Here is a 15,466-nt window from a genome sequence, read left to right on the forward strand (position 1 = left end):
TTCAAGGTGACCCCCAACCAGTCTGTGACAGGGTGGAACAGCTTGAGAGAAATTAAAAGAAGCCCATTGTTTACAGGCCTTTGCCTATATTTTAATATAACTCACAAAACAGGCATCCCTTATAATCCTCAGGGTCAAGCCATTGTTGAACGTGCTAACCGCACCCTTAAAGTTTATTTAGAAAAAATAAAGAAGGGGGATGTGGCTGAGCATTGCAGCTCACCCCATTCCTTACTGGCATCTGCCATCTATGTGTTAAATTTTTTAACTGTCACTAATGATGTAGCTCCTGCAGAGCGCCATTGGCTTCGCCCTTCTAATGAGAATAAAGGCCAAGTAAAATGGAAAGATCTGGCCACAAATAAATGGCGAGGACCAGATCCAGTACTAACATGGGGGCGAGGCTCTGTTTGTGTTTTTCCCCAGGATGAAGAAACACCTAGATGGGTTCCCGAGAGACTTACACGACAAATCTCCTTGGCTCCAACTCAACATGATCCCACTCCTAATGATGTTCTTGCAGGATAGGAGACCTTGACAGCAGTGGTGCAACTTCCTGGTATCCTGCCCATGGGAAACGCAGATCTCCAGCTGCTCCCAGATTTACCATCATATATGTGTTACCCCTGTGAAATGGCATTTAACTGGCAGCATGGATGCTTTAGGAACAAAGCGGAATCTTGGCCATGGGGCTGATGGTCGTAGCCATGATTGCAGTACTGTTTAGTCTTCTTTGCCGCCTATGCAGGCAACAAGCCTGGGAGCAGGTCATTATTTGACAAACCATGATGGATTTAGCTGTGGAAAACCCTAGTGCTGAACATGGTGTGATGGGCAGCCAGAGACGGGTAAGATCTGGCAGCGCTGATGACCAACCTAAGACAGGGATTCCCCAGGTGGGGCTCCCCATGACGGGTAAGGCGTCAACTGACTGCTGGACAACCTAAGACAGGCGTCCATTAAAAAAAAAACAAAAAAAGGGGGACATGCAGGCCCCGGTCTCCCAAGGATTAACTCCACAGCTTAATTTGTTTCTCAGAGCATAACAGGATTGGTAATTTTGGCCTGATACATATAGCCACTGGCTTAACCGCAAGTTCCTGCTTCCTATTGTCAAGTTATCTGCCAAGGGATTGGATAAAACTCAAGGGATTTAGGGTGGCCACTAGAGGATTGGATAAACACTGGGAGGAACTGAAGGGATTTAGGGTGGCCACTACTGGGAGGAGCTAAGCAGAGTATAAAAGAAAGTCTGGAGTTGCAATAAAGATCATTCTGTCATCGATCGGCATTCGGTGTACTGCGTGTTGCCTTGTCTTGTCCCTCTGCGTTGTCTGCGTTGCAACCCTAGTCCCTCCGCTCAGCTCGGATTACGTGGCGACGAGGGCGTTGCCAACACATGACCATTGTCCAGGAGACTGCCCTAAAGACAGGGAGAGCAGCTCTGCCCGGGGCTCTTCCTGGTCCACAGACCCAGAGCAGGGCCTCCCCCCAGATGACCACCAGAGCTGGCTGCAGGCTGGACACCTGCGGCCCTGCTTGTCCAGTGGAGTCTTCAGAAGGAGAGCAAGTCTGCTCTTGGAGAAGCCTCTGGAACAAGCTGCTGCTGCATGCAGCCGAGGGCACTGCCCGTGGGGTCCGGTCGTGACCATCACTGCTCGTGCAGGGCCAGGGAGGCCCCAGGACAGGAGCAAGGCAACGGGGGCTTACCTCAGAGCCATGGTGAACCAGACCACAGCCAGGATCAGCGTGTTTGTCCGATAGGGTCCCATCACGCAGTACAGGGCATTGTCCCAGACCTATAGCCCGTGCCGGAGATGGGAGGGCACGGGAAACGGGGGTAAGGAGTGGCTTACGAGAGTGCCCAGGTTTCCTGACCAATCACTTGGGGACCCACAGAGTGGACGGGCCACCCGAGGCCTCTGGGTGGCAGCAGGCCGGCCCCGGCCCCAGGCCCTGTCGCATGTTCCCAGGGAGTGGGACAGCCCAAGAGTGCCAATGGAAGCTCATGAGTTGGGGCACCACTGCGGCAGTGAGCTCCCTCCTCACCGTGAGCAGGGCTCACCCCACACACCTCCCAACCCCACGGCACGCACTTCTCAGCCATCCCCGACGCAGGGGGCTCCGTGGCCACCAGCCTCTCCCTCCTCACCGTGAGCAGGGCTCACCCCACACACCTCCCAACCCCACGGCACGCACTTCTCAGCCATCCCTGACGCAGGGGGCCCCGTTGCCACCGGCCTCTCCCTCCCCATGTGGTGCTAGAGCGCTGGGAAGACATGGGCTCCAAGCGGCTGTTTCTGCACATTTCAAATCCCCACCGTGGGGGGCACAGGGAGTGTGACAGATGTCGCCATGGGGTGACAGGACACTCAAGGTCCACTGGAGACCCACAGCCACCACACACACCTGCTTGAACGTGGTCTTGAACCTGACCAGCCAGCGCTGATACCAGGTCCCTGTTGCACTCTGGATCTCGATAAACTCGTCCACCTGCTTGGGAGTCTTGATGTTGGAGACCTGAAATGCAGAGGGAGACAACAATCCTTATTTCCCTTCCCGGCAGTCTCCACTGTGCATGTCTACAAGCCACTCCGGCGTGCACCTGCAGGACACAGGTGTGGCCCAGTCCCAGTGGGCCTGAGGGAGGCTGGCCTGGAGTCCCTTCACTGAGGGAAGCTTCACCAGCGAGTCCCTGCGCTGAATTCCCAGCACAGCTGCTCCGCCTGCAGAGCTGATGCCACCCTGAGTCCCTGTCATCTCACCCGAGGCTGTCCAGGTCCTGGAAGCCCACTGAGCAACGGGTGTCGCACAGGACACCTGCAGAGGGAATCGCAGCCCCCCTCATCTTCATGACTTTCACGGAGGACAGCAATGTCCCAGCAAGCACTGGGATCCCTGCGTAAGCAGGGACAATGCCGAGAGCCTCTGGCCTGAGGAATGCGGCTGGAGAGAGAAAAACGAAGGGGACCCCAGCCCAGGGAGGTCCCGGCCACATCTCCAAGGCCAGCGTCCCGGATGTTCTCCCTCCCCCACACCGTGGGATGGAGGGAAGAACAAACAGAAACTGCAAACGTCCCTACTGCCTTCTTCGCCAAGCCTGCAAGCAGGATAAAAGTTAGCCATAAAAATGTCAGCCAGGCCCTGAGGCTGGAGGAGATGCAGAGAGGGCCTGTGAGTGAGGGAGGCAAGCTGCTGTGGAAGAGGCTGAGGAGAGCACAGGCTCCCAGGCCACAGTGCTGAAGGCATCCATTCGCGCATGAACAGGGCCGCTCCTCCAGTCACCAGGGCTGTGGCTAGGCAAACACCACAGGCCACCACCCACAGACATACAGAACACACCCACAGACACACAGACCACCACCCACAGACACACAGACCACCAACCACAGACGCCCACAGGTCAACACTCACAGACACCCACAGACACCCACAGGCCAACACTCACAGACACCCACAGACACCCACAGGCCAACACTCACAGACACCCACAGACGCCCACAGGCCAACACCCAGACACCCAGAGGCCAACAACCACAGACACACACAAAACAACACCCACAGATGCCAACACCCCACCGACAGCATGAACCTAAGCCATGGCTGAAGCAGGCCTTGGGCACGGTGGCCCCACTGGGAGGCTCCTGGACAGTCCAAGTCTGATGGCAGCCCTGCTCATACGGCTTGGTCCTGGCATGTGCTGCAGGAGTGTGACACCCTGCAAGTTGGTGAGTGCACGTGTGCACGTGCGTGTGTTCGCGCTCACAGCTTCAGCTCCATGACTGACAGCTCATTACATCATTTGCTTCTGACTGCCCAAGTTGGCCCCAAAGAGCACAGGTCCCCAGGTCCTACCCAGGAGTCATCCTGCCCTCTCCAAAGGTGTCCCTGCTGGGGCTGCGAGTGGAGCCTGAAGACCCTGGCTCCGCGCCCACAGCGGGCAGGGAGGCAACAGCTACAGCCATGAACATGGAAAGCCCACTGGCCCTGGCCCATCCTGCAGAGCCCAGGGTTGTGACAGAGACAGCATGAGGCGTTCCCCAAGCTGTGCAGTGCAGGCACTGCTCCCTCTACAGGGACCCATGGCCACCGAACTGTGGGATCACCAAGTCCACAGCAGAGATGGATGCCTGGTTGGGGGGAGCCTTCTACTGTTTCACACCCCAAATGCCCACCATAGCCTGGTAGGCATCAGGAACCAGGGACCCCCTGCAGGTTCCCCTCATGGGTGGCAGGGTCCCACGCACCTGAGCCCTCACCTGCAACTGCCTCCAAGGAGTGCAGAAGCAGGAAGCTGGATCAGTACGGGGTCCCATCTGGGAATGCCCGCACTTGGGGTTCCAGGCATCCCAGTCCCCAGCAGCATTCTAACCACCACACAACCCCACCCACCTCCCAGGCTCTGTAACGCTTCCAATCCCCTCTCTTGGCCTGTAGAAACTAACAGAGGTTATGAGAAAAAGGCACACGCCCACTCTTGCCTCCTTGGCATGTGCCTGGCAGCTGGTCCTGCAGGCAGAAAGCCTGACTTGGTGCCGGCTTCCAAGCTGAGTTCATTGCACACTCCGAGGCCACCTGCCTTTGTGGAGCTGTGACGTGGGAGGCCAGCAGGCCTGCCCGGCTCTTGGCAGGTCGCCCCATCCCCCTGCCAGCAAAGCAAGCCCAGCTCAGAACTGCAAAGGAAACGAAGCAAGCCCACCAATCCCGGGTGGCCGATGGTCTGTTAGAGCGCGTGAGCTCTACAAACACAGCTCAGATACGCCACTGGCTGCAACACGAACCAACCAGACCCCTTCCTTCTCCGCAGGCATTCTTACCCCCAGAGTGTCCAGGAGCAGGGACAACACATCACAGCCCTGCACCAACAGCCCGGCGTGGTCAGCACGCTCCAGGGCTTTCTCCAACACTCACAGTACCTGCACCTGTCAGCACACTGTCCACAGCCAGACAGCTGGAAAGACTCGGGCCAACATCTGGGCCCAGAATGGCCCCCGGGACACACATGTCCACCACGTGGCCCTGCCCAAGACACAGGGGTGCAAGCAATGAGCTGGAAGCAAGGACACATTTCACCCAGGACTGAAACTGTGGTGCCAGCAAAGCAGAAGCAGTGACGGGAGGCAGCTGAGAGTTCATGGGCAAGATTTCCCAGAGAAGGCAAATCCAAAGACATCCTCAAGGAACGCAGGAGGCAGCACACAGATCCACCCTGGGCAGGCCTTCCCCAGGGCTGGTCACAGCGGGAAAACAGCCTGCGTCTGATGAAGAGGACATCGCGGAAATGCCCAGCGTTGATGAGCAGCCGTGAGTCCCCAGGGGCTAACACAGCCCAGGTGGAATGTGATCTGGCAAAACAGGTTGAGACCCAGGACCGAGCCCACACAACCGGGCCAGCGCCCACGAGGACAGCAGGAATCGTGGGCCCAAGAGCCGTGGACACAAGAAGGCTCACTGTGATGACCTCCACAGGACCAAGGCCATGGACAGGGCCTGAGCTGCCAACCTCGGCAGCTTGGTCAGGAAACGCCGTCTCTGTGCTAGTGTTTCTGTCACCAGGACGACGGGGCATGCTCCGTGGATAGCGGGGAGATGCCACGTGCAGGGTCCCAGTGCACACAGACATCCCAGGCATAGGCGCGCCCGTGTGAACATGTACGTAACAATGAGCTGCCCACAGAAGGCCCCGGAACAGGGTGGGCGTCCTGCCTGCAGAAGCCTGAGAAATCCCGTGGTCCGGCCATCCCGAGGCAACCGCCGCCCACACACACTCACCGTGAATACCTTCTCCGGGGTACCCTTGGCCCTCATGTTGGTGTCATGGACTCGCTTGAGGATCATCCAGGCCTCGTCGTGTTTGCCCATCTGGTAACACCAAGGGGAAAGGCATGAGACCACCCAGTGCATCCATGAACGCAGGGATGAGGAGGGCAGCCTTGCTGCCAACAAGGACCGAGGACAGCGGGCAGGGCTCCTCCGTGTCTGAGTCTCAGCCGGGCACACACAGTTGGGGTCCCAGGGCTGTGATGGGTCACATGCTTGGGTCCCGTGGCCAGTACTACACAGAGGGGAGCTGGCTCTTGATGGGAAACTCCCTGGGGCATGGGACAGAGGAGGTCCCTGCAGGAGGCCCCTCGAGAGGCAGGCATGAGCACACAGTTCCTGTCTTCAGCCACACTGCCCGGCACCATCCCTGGACCTGTGATCCCACTGTACAGTCGGAGTGCCGGGATTCCTCTCCCAGCTGCAGGAGAAGCTTTCTGGATGCTGGGCACAGTGCCATGGAGTTCACAGTCCCGATGCAGAAACAGAACCCAGGGCCCTGGAGGCCTCTGAAAGCACGCCCCTGGACACAGCTCCGGTCCCCACCCCCAGCCCAGCCCGAGAGGGCTCCCCGCCGACTCACCCCAAGCAGGAGGCGGGGGCTCTCTGGCATCAACTGCAGGGCCAGCAGGGACAGGGCGCAGGGTAGCACACAGACGATGATGAACACCCGCCAGCTGTGTAAGTGTGAGTGTGTGGCCATGGCGTAGCCCCAGCCTGCGGGGAACAGCACAGCGTCCTGCCACAGCCAGAACCCATGCCACCCACCACACTGCCCGAGCTCCAGGGTTCAGTGGCAGGTGCCAGGAACCTGCACACTGACCTCTGGGGTGAACCCTCCAGGCCAAGGGTCAGAGAGAAGACAGACAAAGTAACGTGCCCCAGCTTCCGTCGGTACAGGAAGCAGCTGTGAGAGCCAGCCTGCACCTGCCCAGCCAGGCACTCACAACCCGACAGCCCACCCAGAATTACAGCCACCCTCACCAGACACCATTCCCCAGCTCCCCAGCCCTGCCTGCAGTCACACACACACACACACACACACACACATCATAGTGACATGCGCACACTGTATGCCACCCACATGCATGTGCACATTACAGTGTCACAGTCATAATGACACATGTACAGCACACACACCACATAAGTGTCACACATATATCAACGACACATGTACACACACCATATGCCATGCACATACTACAGTGTTACACATGCACACACACACACACACACACCAGTCAGCCATGTGCAGGCACACACTCTCAATCCCTTGAGTTCAGAGCCAGTGCTTGGGGTCTGAGTACCAGATCAGGAGGGGGCGGCCGGGCCTCACCACCCCTGGCACCAGGGGTCCCGAGTTTCCCGTGGGTCATCCTGCCAGGCTGAAACCCGGCCCCAGCACCAGGTGACTCCAGTCCCTGTAACTCAGGACCACACTGGCCAACACAGCATGTTGTCAGGACAGAAAACAACAGGGAAAGGAAAATGCTGGACTTGCCCCTTTCGAGGACCCTCTCCCCCATGTCCCATCCTGTGGGCGCTGTCTGAACCTCCTGAGACTCCAACATGATCCTGCACAGTGCCTGGCGGCCTGGCCCTGCTGATTGGGAGCAGTGCCCAGCAGGGAACCAGGCCCTGCCGACAGGGAGCAGTCCCCAGCAGGGAACCAGGCCCTGTGCAGCCTCATCGACAGAAGGTGAGCCCAGCTTCACCACGCTGGTGTCACAACCCAAGCCCCGAGGCGTGTGGGCTGCAAAGCCACGTGGTCTCCCCTGCTCTGAAGGTGAAGCCGCGACGTGACATCCAGAGTCAAGAGGCCAGACAAAAGGGAGCAAAAAACGGCCAAGGCGTCGTTCTGTAAAAGCGCACAGACACAGTTTGCAGGGTAACAGCTGTTTGAATATGCACGCCGTGGCTGAGCCTGGTGGCTGTGGGGCAGCTGAGTCTGGGCACTTCTGGGACGCCCCTGGTGGCCCACATGCTCCGCTCATCCTGGGCGCCCAGCCAGGACCTGGAGCCCCTCAGACACTTCCTAATCCATGTGCGTGGCAGGAAGTGGGACAGGGATCAGCCACACTTGGCCATGGAGCTCATATCTGCCCCACTCCCCCAAAAAACAAACAAACAAAAAGCCACAGAATCCCATTTCTTTCTGCATAGCCTGGTCTCTTCCCATTTCGCTGGGATCTGGCTGGTTGGTTTCATTAACTTTGTACTTATTTGTATACTCGAGAGAGTGAGACCTTGCTCTGGTCTCTTGATTGCCCCTCCAAATGTCCCCCACAGCAGCCAGGGCAGGGCCAGGCCCAGGGGCGGCCTGGGGGAGGGCGGGGGAGGGCTGGGGGAGGGCTGGGGGAGGGCGCGGGGAGGGCTGGGGGCAGGTCTGTTTACAGAGCATTCCTCTTGGGAAGATTTGTTTTTTCAGTTTATGATAATATGTGTAAATTGTTCCAAATGCAAGCTTCTCTCCTGCCTCTGTGGTTGCATGGAGATTCAAGAATTCGCATTCACAGCATTCATTAGGCACATCCTTGGGGCCTTAAATTAAATGAAATTAAATGGCGAGCTGCTTGCAAACAGTGTTCATTGGGAGGCAGGCCTGTTCTGACAGCTCCCCTTTTAGCTTGCCCCACTTTCCTCTGCCAGGATTCTGCAAACATCTGGCGCTGCTGGCTGCAGAGAGAACCCCTCCCCCAGAGCAGATGCACCCACGCCAGCTGAGCCTGAAGTGCCCAGCCAACACTGGGCTCTGTGGGTCCTTTCTCCAGCAGGGGTTCTGGCTGAGGACACGCACTGGCCTCCTTGAAGTTGGGGCCTTGGGGTGCTGAATGCATGAGCAACAGCCTGAGCACCCACAGCTCCTTGGACAGAATACCTGCTCCTGGCACCGCCTTGCTCATCCTCCACGCCCAGAGGGCAGGCTCTCTCTGTCCTATTCAGCCCCACCGCCCAGAGGCTTCTGGTGGGACACAGAATTAGGGAAGCATTCAAACGGGAAGACTCCTGTCCACTTGGGTTACAACGCTCACCCCAGCAGCCGTCGGCCAACATGCCCCCACCCTACACTCTAAGAAATCAGGCACCTGTGGGGCCGGGGCCAGTGCCGTGGTGTAACGAAGCAGCTACCTACAATGCCACGATCCTACTGTATGGGCACTGGTTCATATTCCGGATGCTCCACTTCTCATCCAGTTCCCTGCTGAAGCTCCTGGGAAGGCAGCAGAGGATGGCCCAAGTGCCAGGGTCCCTGCACCCACGTGGGAGACCCAGGTGAAGCTCCCGGCTTCATTCTGGTATAGCTGGCCCCATCTGCAGAGTGAACCAGCAGGGAAAGACCTGTGCGTGCTCTACCTCTCTCACCTGCCCTCACTCTCTGTCTCTCCCTCTCTCTCTTAACTCTGCCTTTCAAACAGATAAATCAATCTTAAAAAAAAAAAAAAAGAGCCATGATGTACATGATGTAGACTCCTGAAGACCATAGGGGGCAGTCTCCTTTCCACACTCACATGAAGTGTGTGTGCATGTGTGTGTGCATGTGTGTGAGTCTGTGTAAATATGTGTCTGTGTGTGCACATGAATATGTATGTGAGTGTACACGTTAGGGATGACTGTGCATAGTGTGTGTGTGTCTGTGGTGTAAAGACCCTGGACAGTGTGTTTTGTCAGCCGTGACCGCCACAGGTGGCCAGCGCCCTCACAGCGCCCTTGCCACCATTCCCCATGTGTTGACCACAGGGCCTTTGGTTTGGTGAACAGGACCCAGCATGGTGCCAAGGCGAGGAAGGGGATGTACCCAAGCCCACAGGCACCTGCCTACCCTGGGCACAGGAGCAACGCTGACCCAGCTGGGTGAGTTCAAAGGCCTGGCAGCAGGCGCCATCGAGGACCTGCTACATGAGGGACATGAGCATGCCTCCACTAGCTCGGCACTCATGGCAGAGGGCGGCTCTAAAGCAAGGAAGCAAGAACAAGAGTGGCCTAACCCACGCAGGAGGGCAAGGGCTTGTAGGGGCCTGTGGGTGTGGGCTTGCAAATGGCCTGGGGTATGGAACCTGTGGAGACCTGCGGGCACATGCCCAGGCAGGCAGAGCGAGCCTGGGGATCTCCCCGTGTCCTTGGTGCAGGGCTGGAGGGGAGAGGGCAGGCAAGAAATCTATGATAGAATGCCAGCCCAGTGTGCTGGTGGACCCGGCTTGGGGAACCTTGACTGGGCCTAGGTTTTGAGTGAATGGAGGGGTAGGCTCCCAGGTCAGCACACATGCTAGGAGCTTGGGACCCTGGTGAGCAGGCAGAGTTCTGGGCCAGCACGCCATCCCATCAAAAGACTGGGCTTAGGAAGGGTAGGCTGGGAACCCATGCGCTTCCGGGAGCAGAAATTGTGGATTGACCAGGGCAGGGGATGTGTGGGCAGGAAGACCGCTGAAGGAGTATGAGAAATGACCTCTGAGGGACTTCCATCAACAAAGCCACTGTACTTGCAGGTAAGCAAGGTGGCTGAGACCAAGCAGTTTTGAAAACAGGAGGCTGGAAGACCTTTCCAGGTTGGACCTATGCACCAGCTCACATGGGAGACCTGAGCTGGGCTAATCAGCATGGATTGCAGCTGACCACCACTGGCACACACTAAAGCTAGGGCTGGGGCCTACCAGGCAGGGCTAGTGACCCACCAGTGAGTCAGAACAGGAGATGGGTATTGTCAGGCTGGGCCATAACACTGACCAACATGCAAGAGAACCAGGTCTGGAGGCAAATTCTGTCGGGGATAATGTGGACCCACCCTGTGGAACCACAATTTCCACTGGTTTGCTTAAGAGCTGGGGGAGCAATGGCCTAAGCTAGGCATGGCCATGGAACCCTCCAACACTCATGGGTACAGGGTTAGGAAAACAGGCCGGGCAGTGTGGGAGCAGGGTGTTAAAGCCGCTCCTGGGACTGGGAGGGGCCGTTGCAAGATGGCGGCTGGCCCAGGGCCAGGAGGCGGAGCTGGTCTCGCCAGCAGGTAAACAGGAAGTCACAGGGATAGGCTAATGCCCTCACTGCGATTATGTCATTGCTACTAGCCTATCACGTAGTGCCAAGTGGACCCACGGGGAGAAGTGATTGGTGGAGAATGATATAAAAGTAGCCAGTAATAGCTAGGCGGGGAAGGACGGGACGGACGGACGACGAGGATGACAATGAGAAGGACTGGGATGAAAGACAGAGCGACTACGACGAAGACAGACGGGGAAAGGAACGAGGGCCAGAGCAAGAGGAGAGGAAATTAGACGGGACGAGGAGAAGGACAGGCGGGAAGAAGGGCAGCGGAGAGAAGGATTTAAACGCAGCTGCTTTTGCCAGTGAGGGGTCCGGCTGCGGTTCCAGCTTTTCCCAGACCCTCAAGAGTATGCCTCATTATTTTAGTGTTGCTGCAGGGCAGCGACAAGGCAGGTTCAGGCTGCAGTACACACAGGCACACCCAAGAACGGGATGAGAGGCAGGCCAGGCTGCAACATCTACCAGCTCACACAAAGGCCAGAATGGAGGGGGCAAACTATGTCAGGTAGAGGTGTAGCATCCACCGGCACATGTGAGATCTGGGCGCAGGGTGAGCCTGCTCGGGGAACTTGCGAAACTCCCCTGGTGGGCCAGAGCTCCCATGGTGAGCATGCGATTCAGGCCTGGGTGCTGCTCAGGCCAGGCAAGGTAGTTCCATCCATTGGCAAGCGGTGGTTTGGTTCTAGATGAGGGTGGGCCGGGTAGGGCTGGACCAGCCTTAGCCCACTGGCATGTGCAGGAGCCAGGTCAGAGTGCAGGTCATGCCAGGCTAGGCTATCACACCTACAGTTGGCATAAGCCAGGGATGAAAGTAGACTGGGCAGGCTGGGCTGCAGCACCGCCAGCCTGAGCTGTGCCAGGCCTAGACCAGGTGTGGCTGTGCTGTATCACCCAACAGCAAGAACTGTAACGGGGTGGGCTGGTTGGGCAGGGCCACTGTTCTTGACAGTCATACTGGGCCAAGGACCCCCCCACCCCATGTATAAGAGCTGCTCACACTGGGTCAATAACCCCCCCCCCGTGTGTATAAGAGCTGCTCACACTGGGCCAAGAACCCCCCCCAACCCCATGTATAAGAGCTGCTCACACTGAGCCAAGAATCGCCACCCCCCCCCGTGTGTATAAGAGCTGCTCACACTGGGTCAAGAACCCCCTCCCCCTGAGTGTATAAGAGCTGCTCACACTGGGCCAAGAACCCACCCCTCCCCGTGTGTATAGCACTGCTCACACTGGGCCAAGAACCGCCCCCCCCCCGTGTGTATAAGAGCTGCTCACACTGGGTCAAGAACACCCCCCGCCCCCGTGTGTATAAGGGCTGCCACCGGAGTAGACCTGACAGAGCGGCTTGGTGAAATCCTTTGTAAAGACACAATCCCTGCAGGTGAGCACAGAAACCAAGCCAGGTTATGGCACCCACTGAGAGATCAGAGAATCAGGATGGGGTACAGAATAGGCCAGGTCTGTCCACAACACCAACCAGTTTACGTTAGTGCTGGGACTGGGAGCAGGCTGGGCTGGGCTAGGCTGCAGAACCCACCAGCCTGAGCTGGAACTGGGGATAGGCCAGGCCAGGCCAGGCCAGGTTATAACATCTGCTGGCAAATACTGAGCTGATGCGGGCCAGGCCAGACTGGGCCACAGCAGCCACCAGCACATGCAAGACCCAGTGGGCGCAGGGCGGGGCGCTGCAGGGAGCTCCCCTAACGGGACACTGCTCCCACTGGGACAGACCAGGCCAGACAAGACCACAACACCTGTTGGCCTACATGTGAACAGAGTTGGGGGAGAGCCATGCTGAGCTAAGCACCTGTTTCCACATGTATGGGTCAATGCAAGGGCAGGCTGGTCGGGCTTTGCCGCAGCATCAGCTGGCAGCTGCCGTGACTGGGGGAAAAGCCTGTCAAGCTCGACTGCAGTTGCACGTGGAGAGTGCAACATCCGGGATTGGAAGTGGGTACAGTAGGGAAACAGTGGGCACCCCTCTGATGGGCTGCAGCTCCGACTGATGGCCATGAGAACCAGGGCTGGGGCAGGGCCTGGCTAGACAGACAGTAGCACCCGCCAGGATGAATGTGGGCTGGATGGTGGGGCAGGCTGGGTTGACCTAGGTTTCAACGCCCATTGATGCATATGAGAGATGTGGGACAGACTGGACCAGTATGCTGCACATGCTGGCAAGCCCAGGAACCAGGTCTGGGGGTGGGCCTTGTGAAGGTTATTGGGGGTCACTCCAACCAGGCTGCAGCTCCCGCTGGAGTACACGAGGGCCGAGTGTATGGTGGGCAGGGTTGGGCTGCGTCACAGCATCCGACCCTGTCTTTACATTTGAGACAGGGCTGGAGACAGAATCGGCCCAGCAATTGCAACTACCAGTGAGTGTGTATGCTGACATGGGTGATCAACTGAGCCGGACACACAGAAGAGTCAGGTCTGGGACCATTTCAGATGAGGTTTCTTTGGGGAATCCCTCCAACTCCTAAACTCAGAACTCCAATACTGGGAGAATCATAGGATCTGTGGTCTGACCGTGGAGTACTTGTGTAAGAACAGGACCGTCTTAGTGGCTTACACATGTGCCCAGATGCACATGGAGGACACGGCAGTTCACTGGGGCCTGCAGAGGACATCTGCTACCAGTCCAGAGGAAGACAGGCAGAACAACTACCCCAGCTGGCCGACTACCCCAGCCAAGCGTTGGCAGCAAATATCTGGGAGAACGGAGACTCTAAGGTGGATTCTGTCAGCAAATGGGCTTTGGAAGGATTTCCTCATCCTTGGAGCAGTGAGATCAACAGCACTTCAGAATTATCAAAACCATTCTAACAGTACCCTCAGAGCATTCTCCACATTGGGGCTCTGGGATGACAACGGGTGGCCATTCCCCGTCCCCAGGTACTGGGGTGGTTGGGAGGCTGGGTGCAGCTTCCTCCCTCTATGCGCCCCCTTCCCCTAATCCTTGAAGAGGAGAAAAAAAGAAAATTTGGAAACAATGACCTCACCCCCTTTCCCCTAATCCTTGATCCATCCCACCCCAATCAACTTTGTAAGCATCATCAAAAAAATACACACACACACAGATATATATGTATATCTATACAGTGGCCGGTTCTGTCAGCTCTCCCCCAAGGTTTCCAGGGGTCTGCACTCTGAGTCTACGGCCACAATCGGCCGTTCAGAAGAAAGGGTTCAGAAGGACGCTGACAGGTTTGCCTGCAAACTCAAAGGGCATTAAAAATATCTGCTGTTCCCTCCTTCCACAACAGAGCCAACAGACAGTGTGGAAGCCGTGAGTCTCTACAAGCGCCAAGTATAACAGGATAGTCCTAACTCCATTAACAAGGGCCACCCCACTTCTGCACGGCTGCCTGCTGTGAGCAGGCCCCGGGTGGCCGGCAGCACTCACCGTAGTGCGGGATGATACTCCAGGCCATGGCCGACGCATAGATGCCCCCGGTCATCCAGAACATGCCCAGCCAGCTGAGGTGCTCGCCTCGCTTCTCCCGAGACAAGAATTCGGAAAAATAGGTGAAGACAATCGGCAGGGCGCCCCCGATGCTGCAGAGAGAAAAGGCCAGAAAGAACAAATCAAGGGCCTGGTGCTGTAGTGGGTGGCAAGCACGCCTCCTGCAATGGCAACATCTCACAGGGCACTGGTTCAAGTCCCAGCTGTTCCACTTCCCACCCAGCTCCCTGCTAACAGCCTGGGAAAGCACAGAGCATGGCCTAAGTGTCTGGGCCCCTACACCCACAAGATGGGAGACAGGCAGAAGTTCCAGACGCCTGGCTCTGCCCTGGCCCAGCCATCGGGGAGCTGAACAAACATTTCTCTGTGTGGGTCTTCCTATCTCCATCACTCCAAATCTGAAGCGATAAGTCAATCTTTTTTAAAAAGAGTCCTGTCCTGCCCAGGTGGAAGCCCGGGGCCCTGGCTTGAGTGCAGGCTGCATGTGGGACACCATGGTGACGGCAGCGGCCAGGCATCCAGGCTCCATCCACACCGGCAGCGATGGGCTCGACTAACTTTAACGACTCACTCTGTGCCTCACCCCTGCCTCGCTCTGTGCCTCACCCCACCCCTGCCTCACTCTGTGGCCTCACCCCTGCCTCACTCTGTGGCCTCACCCCACCCCTGCCTCACTCTGTGCCTCACCCCTGCCTCACTCTGTGGCCTCACCCCACCCCTGCCTCACTCTGTGGCCTCACCCCACCCCTGCCTCACTCTGTGCCTCACCCCACCCGTCTTCAACACAGGATCCAGAACATGGCAAGCCTGCGCCCAGCAGCCCCAGGCGCCTCGGAGCCAGTGGGGCAGGCCCTGCTGGAGCACTCCCTCTGGGTACATACCCCAGGCCTGAGAGCAGTCGGCAGAAGAGGAAGGCTCCATAGCCCTGCGCGAAGGAAGAGAGGGTGGCAAAGCAGGCATTGACGGCCAGGGACAGGCTGAGGACACGCTTCCGGCCCAGCTTGTCGGCCAGGCCGCCCAGGACGAAGGCCCCAGCCATCATGCCAAGGTAAACAATCAGCCCTGCGGAGAGAATGGGGTAGAAGCCACATGGTGCTCCTTCCTGCCCAGCCCAACGCCCTCGCGTCACGAACATGAGGTGAG

The 15,466-nt window shown here is 57.7% G+C and overlaps 1 protein-coding gene across 1 annotated transcript in view; it reads right to left on the bottom strand.

Moving 5' to 3' along the window:
* SV2B (synaptic vesicle glycoprotein 2B) overlaps positions 1-15,466 on the bottom strand; it is a 33,461-nt gene that overhangs the window by 13,620 nt on the left and 4,375 nt on the right. The window contains exons 2-7 of the mRNA XM_058665382.1: positions 15,205-15,385; positions 14,264-14,415; positions 6,404-6,537; positions 5,773-5,862; positions 2,410-2,520; positions 1,711-1,799 (exon numbers count right to left, since the gene is read on the bottom strand). Coding sequence (XP_058521365.1) covers positions 1,711-1,799; positions 2,410-2,520; positions 5,773-5,862; positions 6,404-6,537; positions 14,264-14,415; positions 15,205-15,385 — 757 coding nt within the window. The remainder of the gene's footprint in view (positions 1-1,710; positions 1,800-2,409; positions 2,521-5,772; positions 5,863-6,403; positions 6,538-14,263; positions 14,416-15,204; positions 15,386-15,466) is intronic.

This window comes from Ochotona princeps, chromosome 6, assembly GCF_030435755.1.
Source record: "Ochotona princeps isolate mOchPri1 chromosome 6, mOchPri1.hap1, whole genome shotgun sequence".
Lineage (NCBI taxonomy): Eukaryota > Metazoa > Chordata > Mammalia > Lagomorpha > Ochotonidae > Ochotona > Ochotona princeps.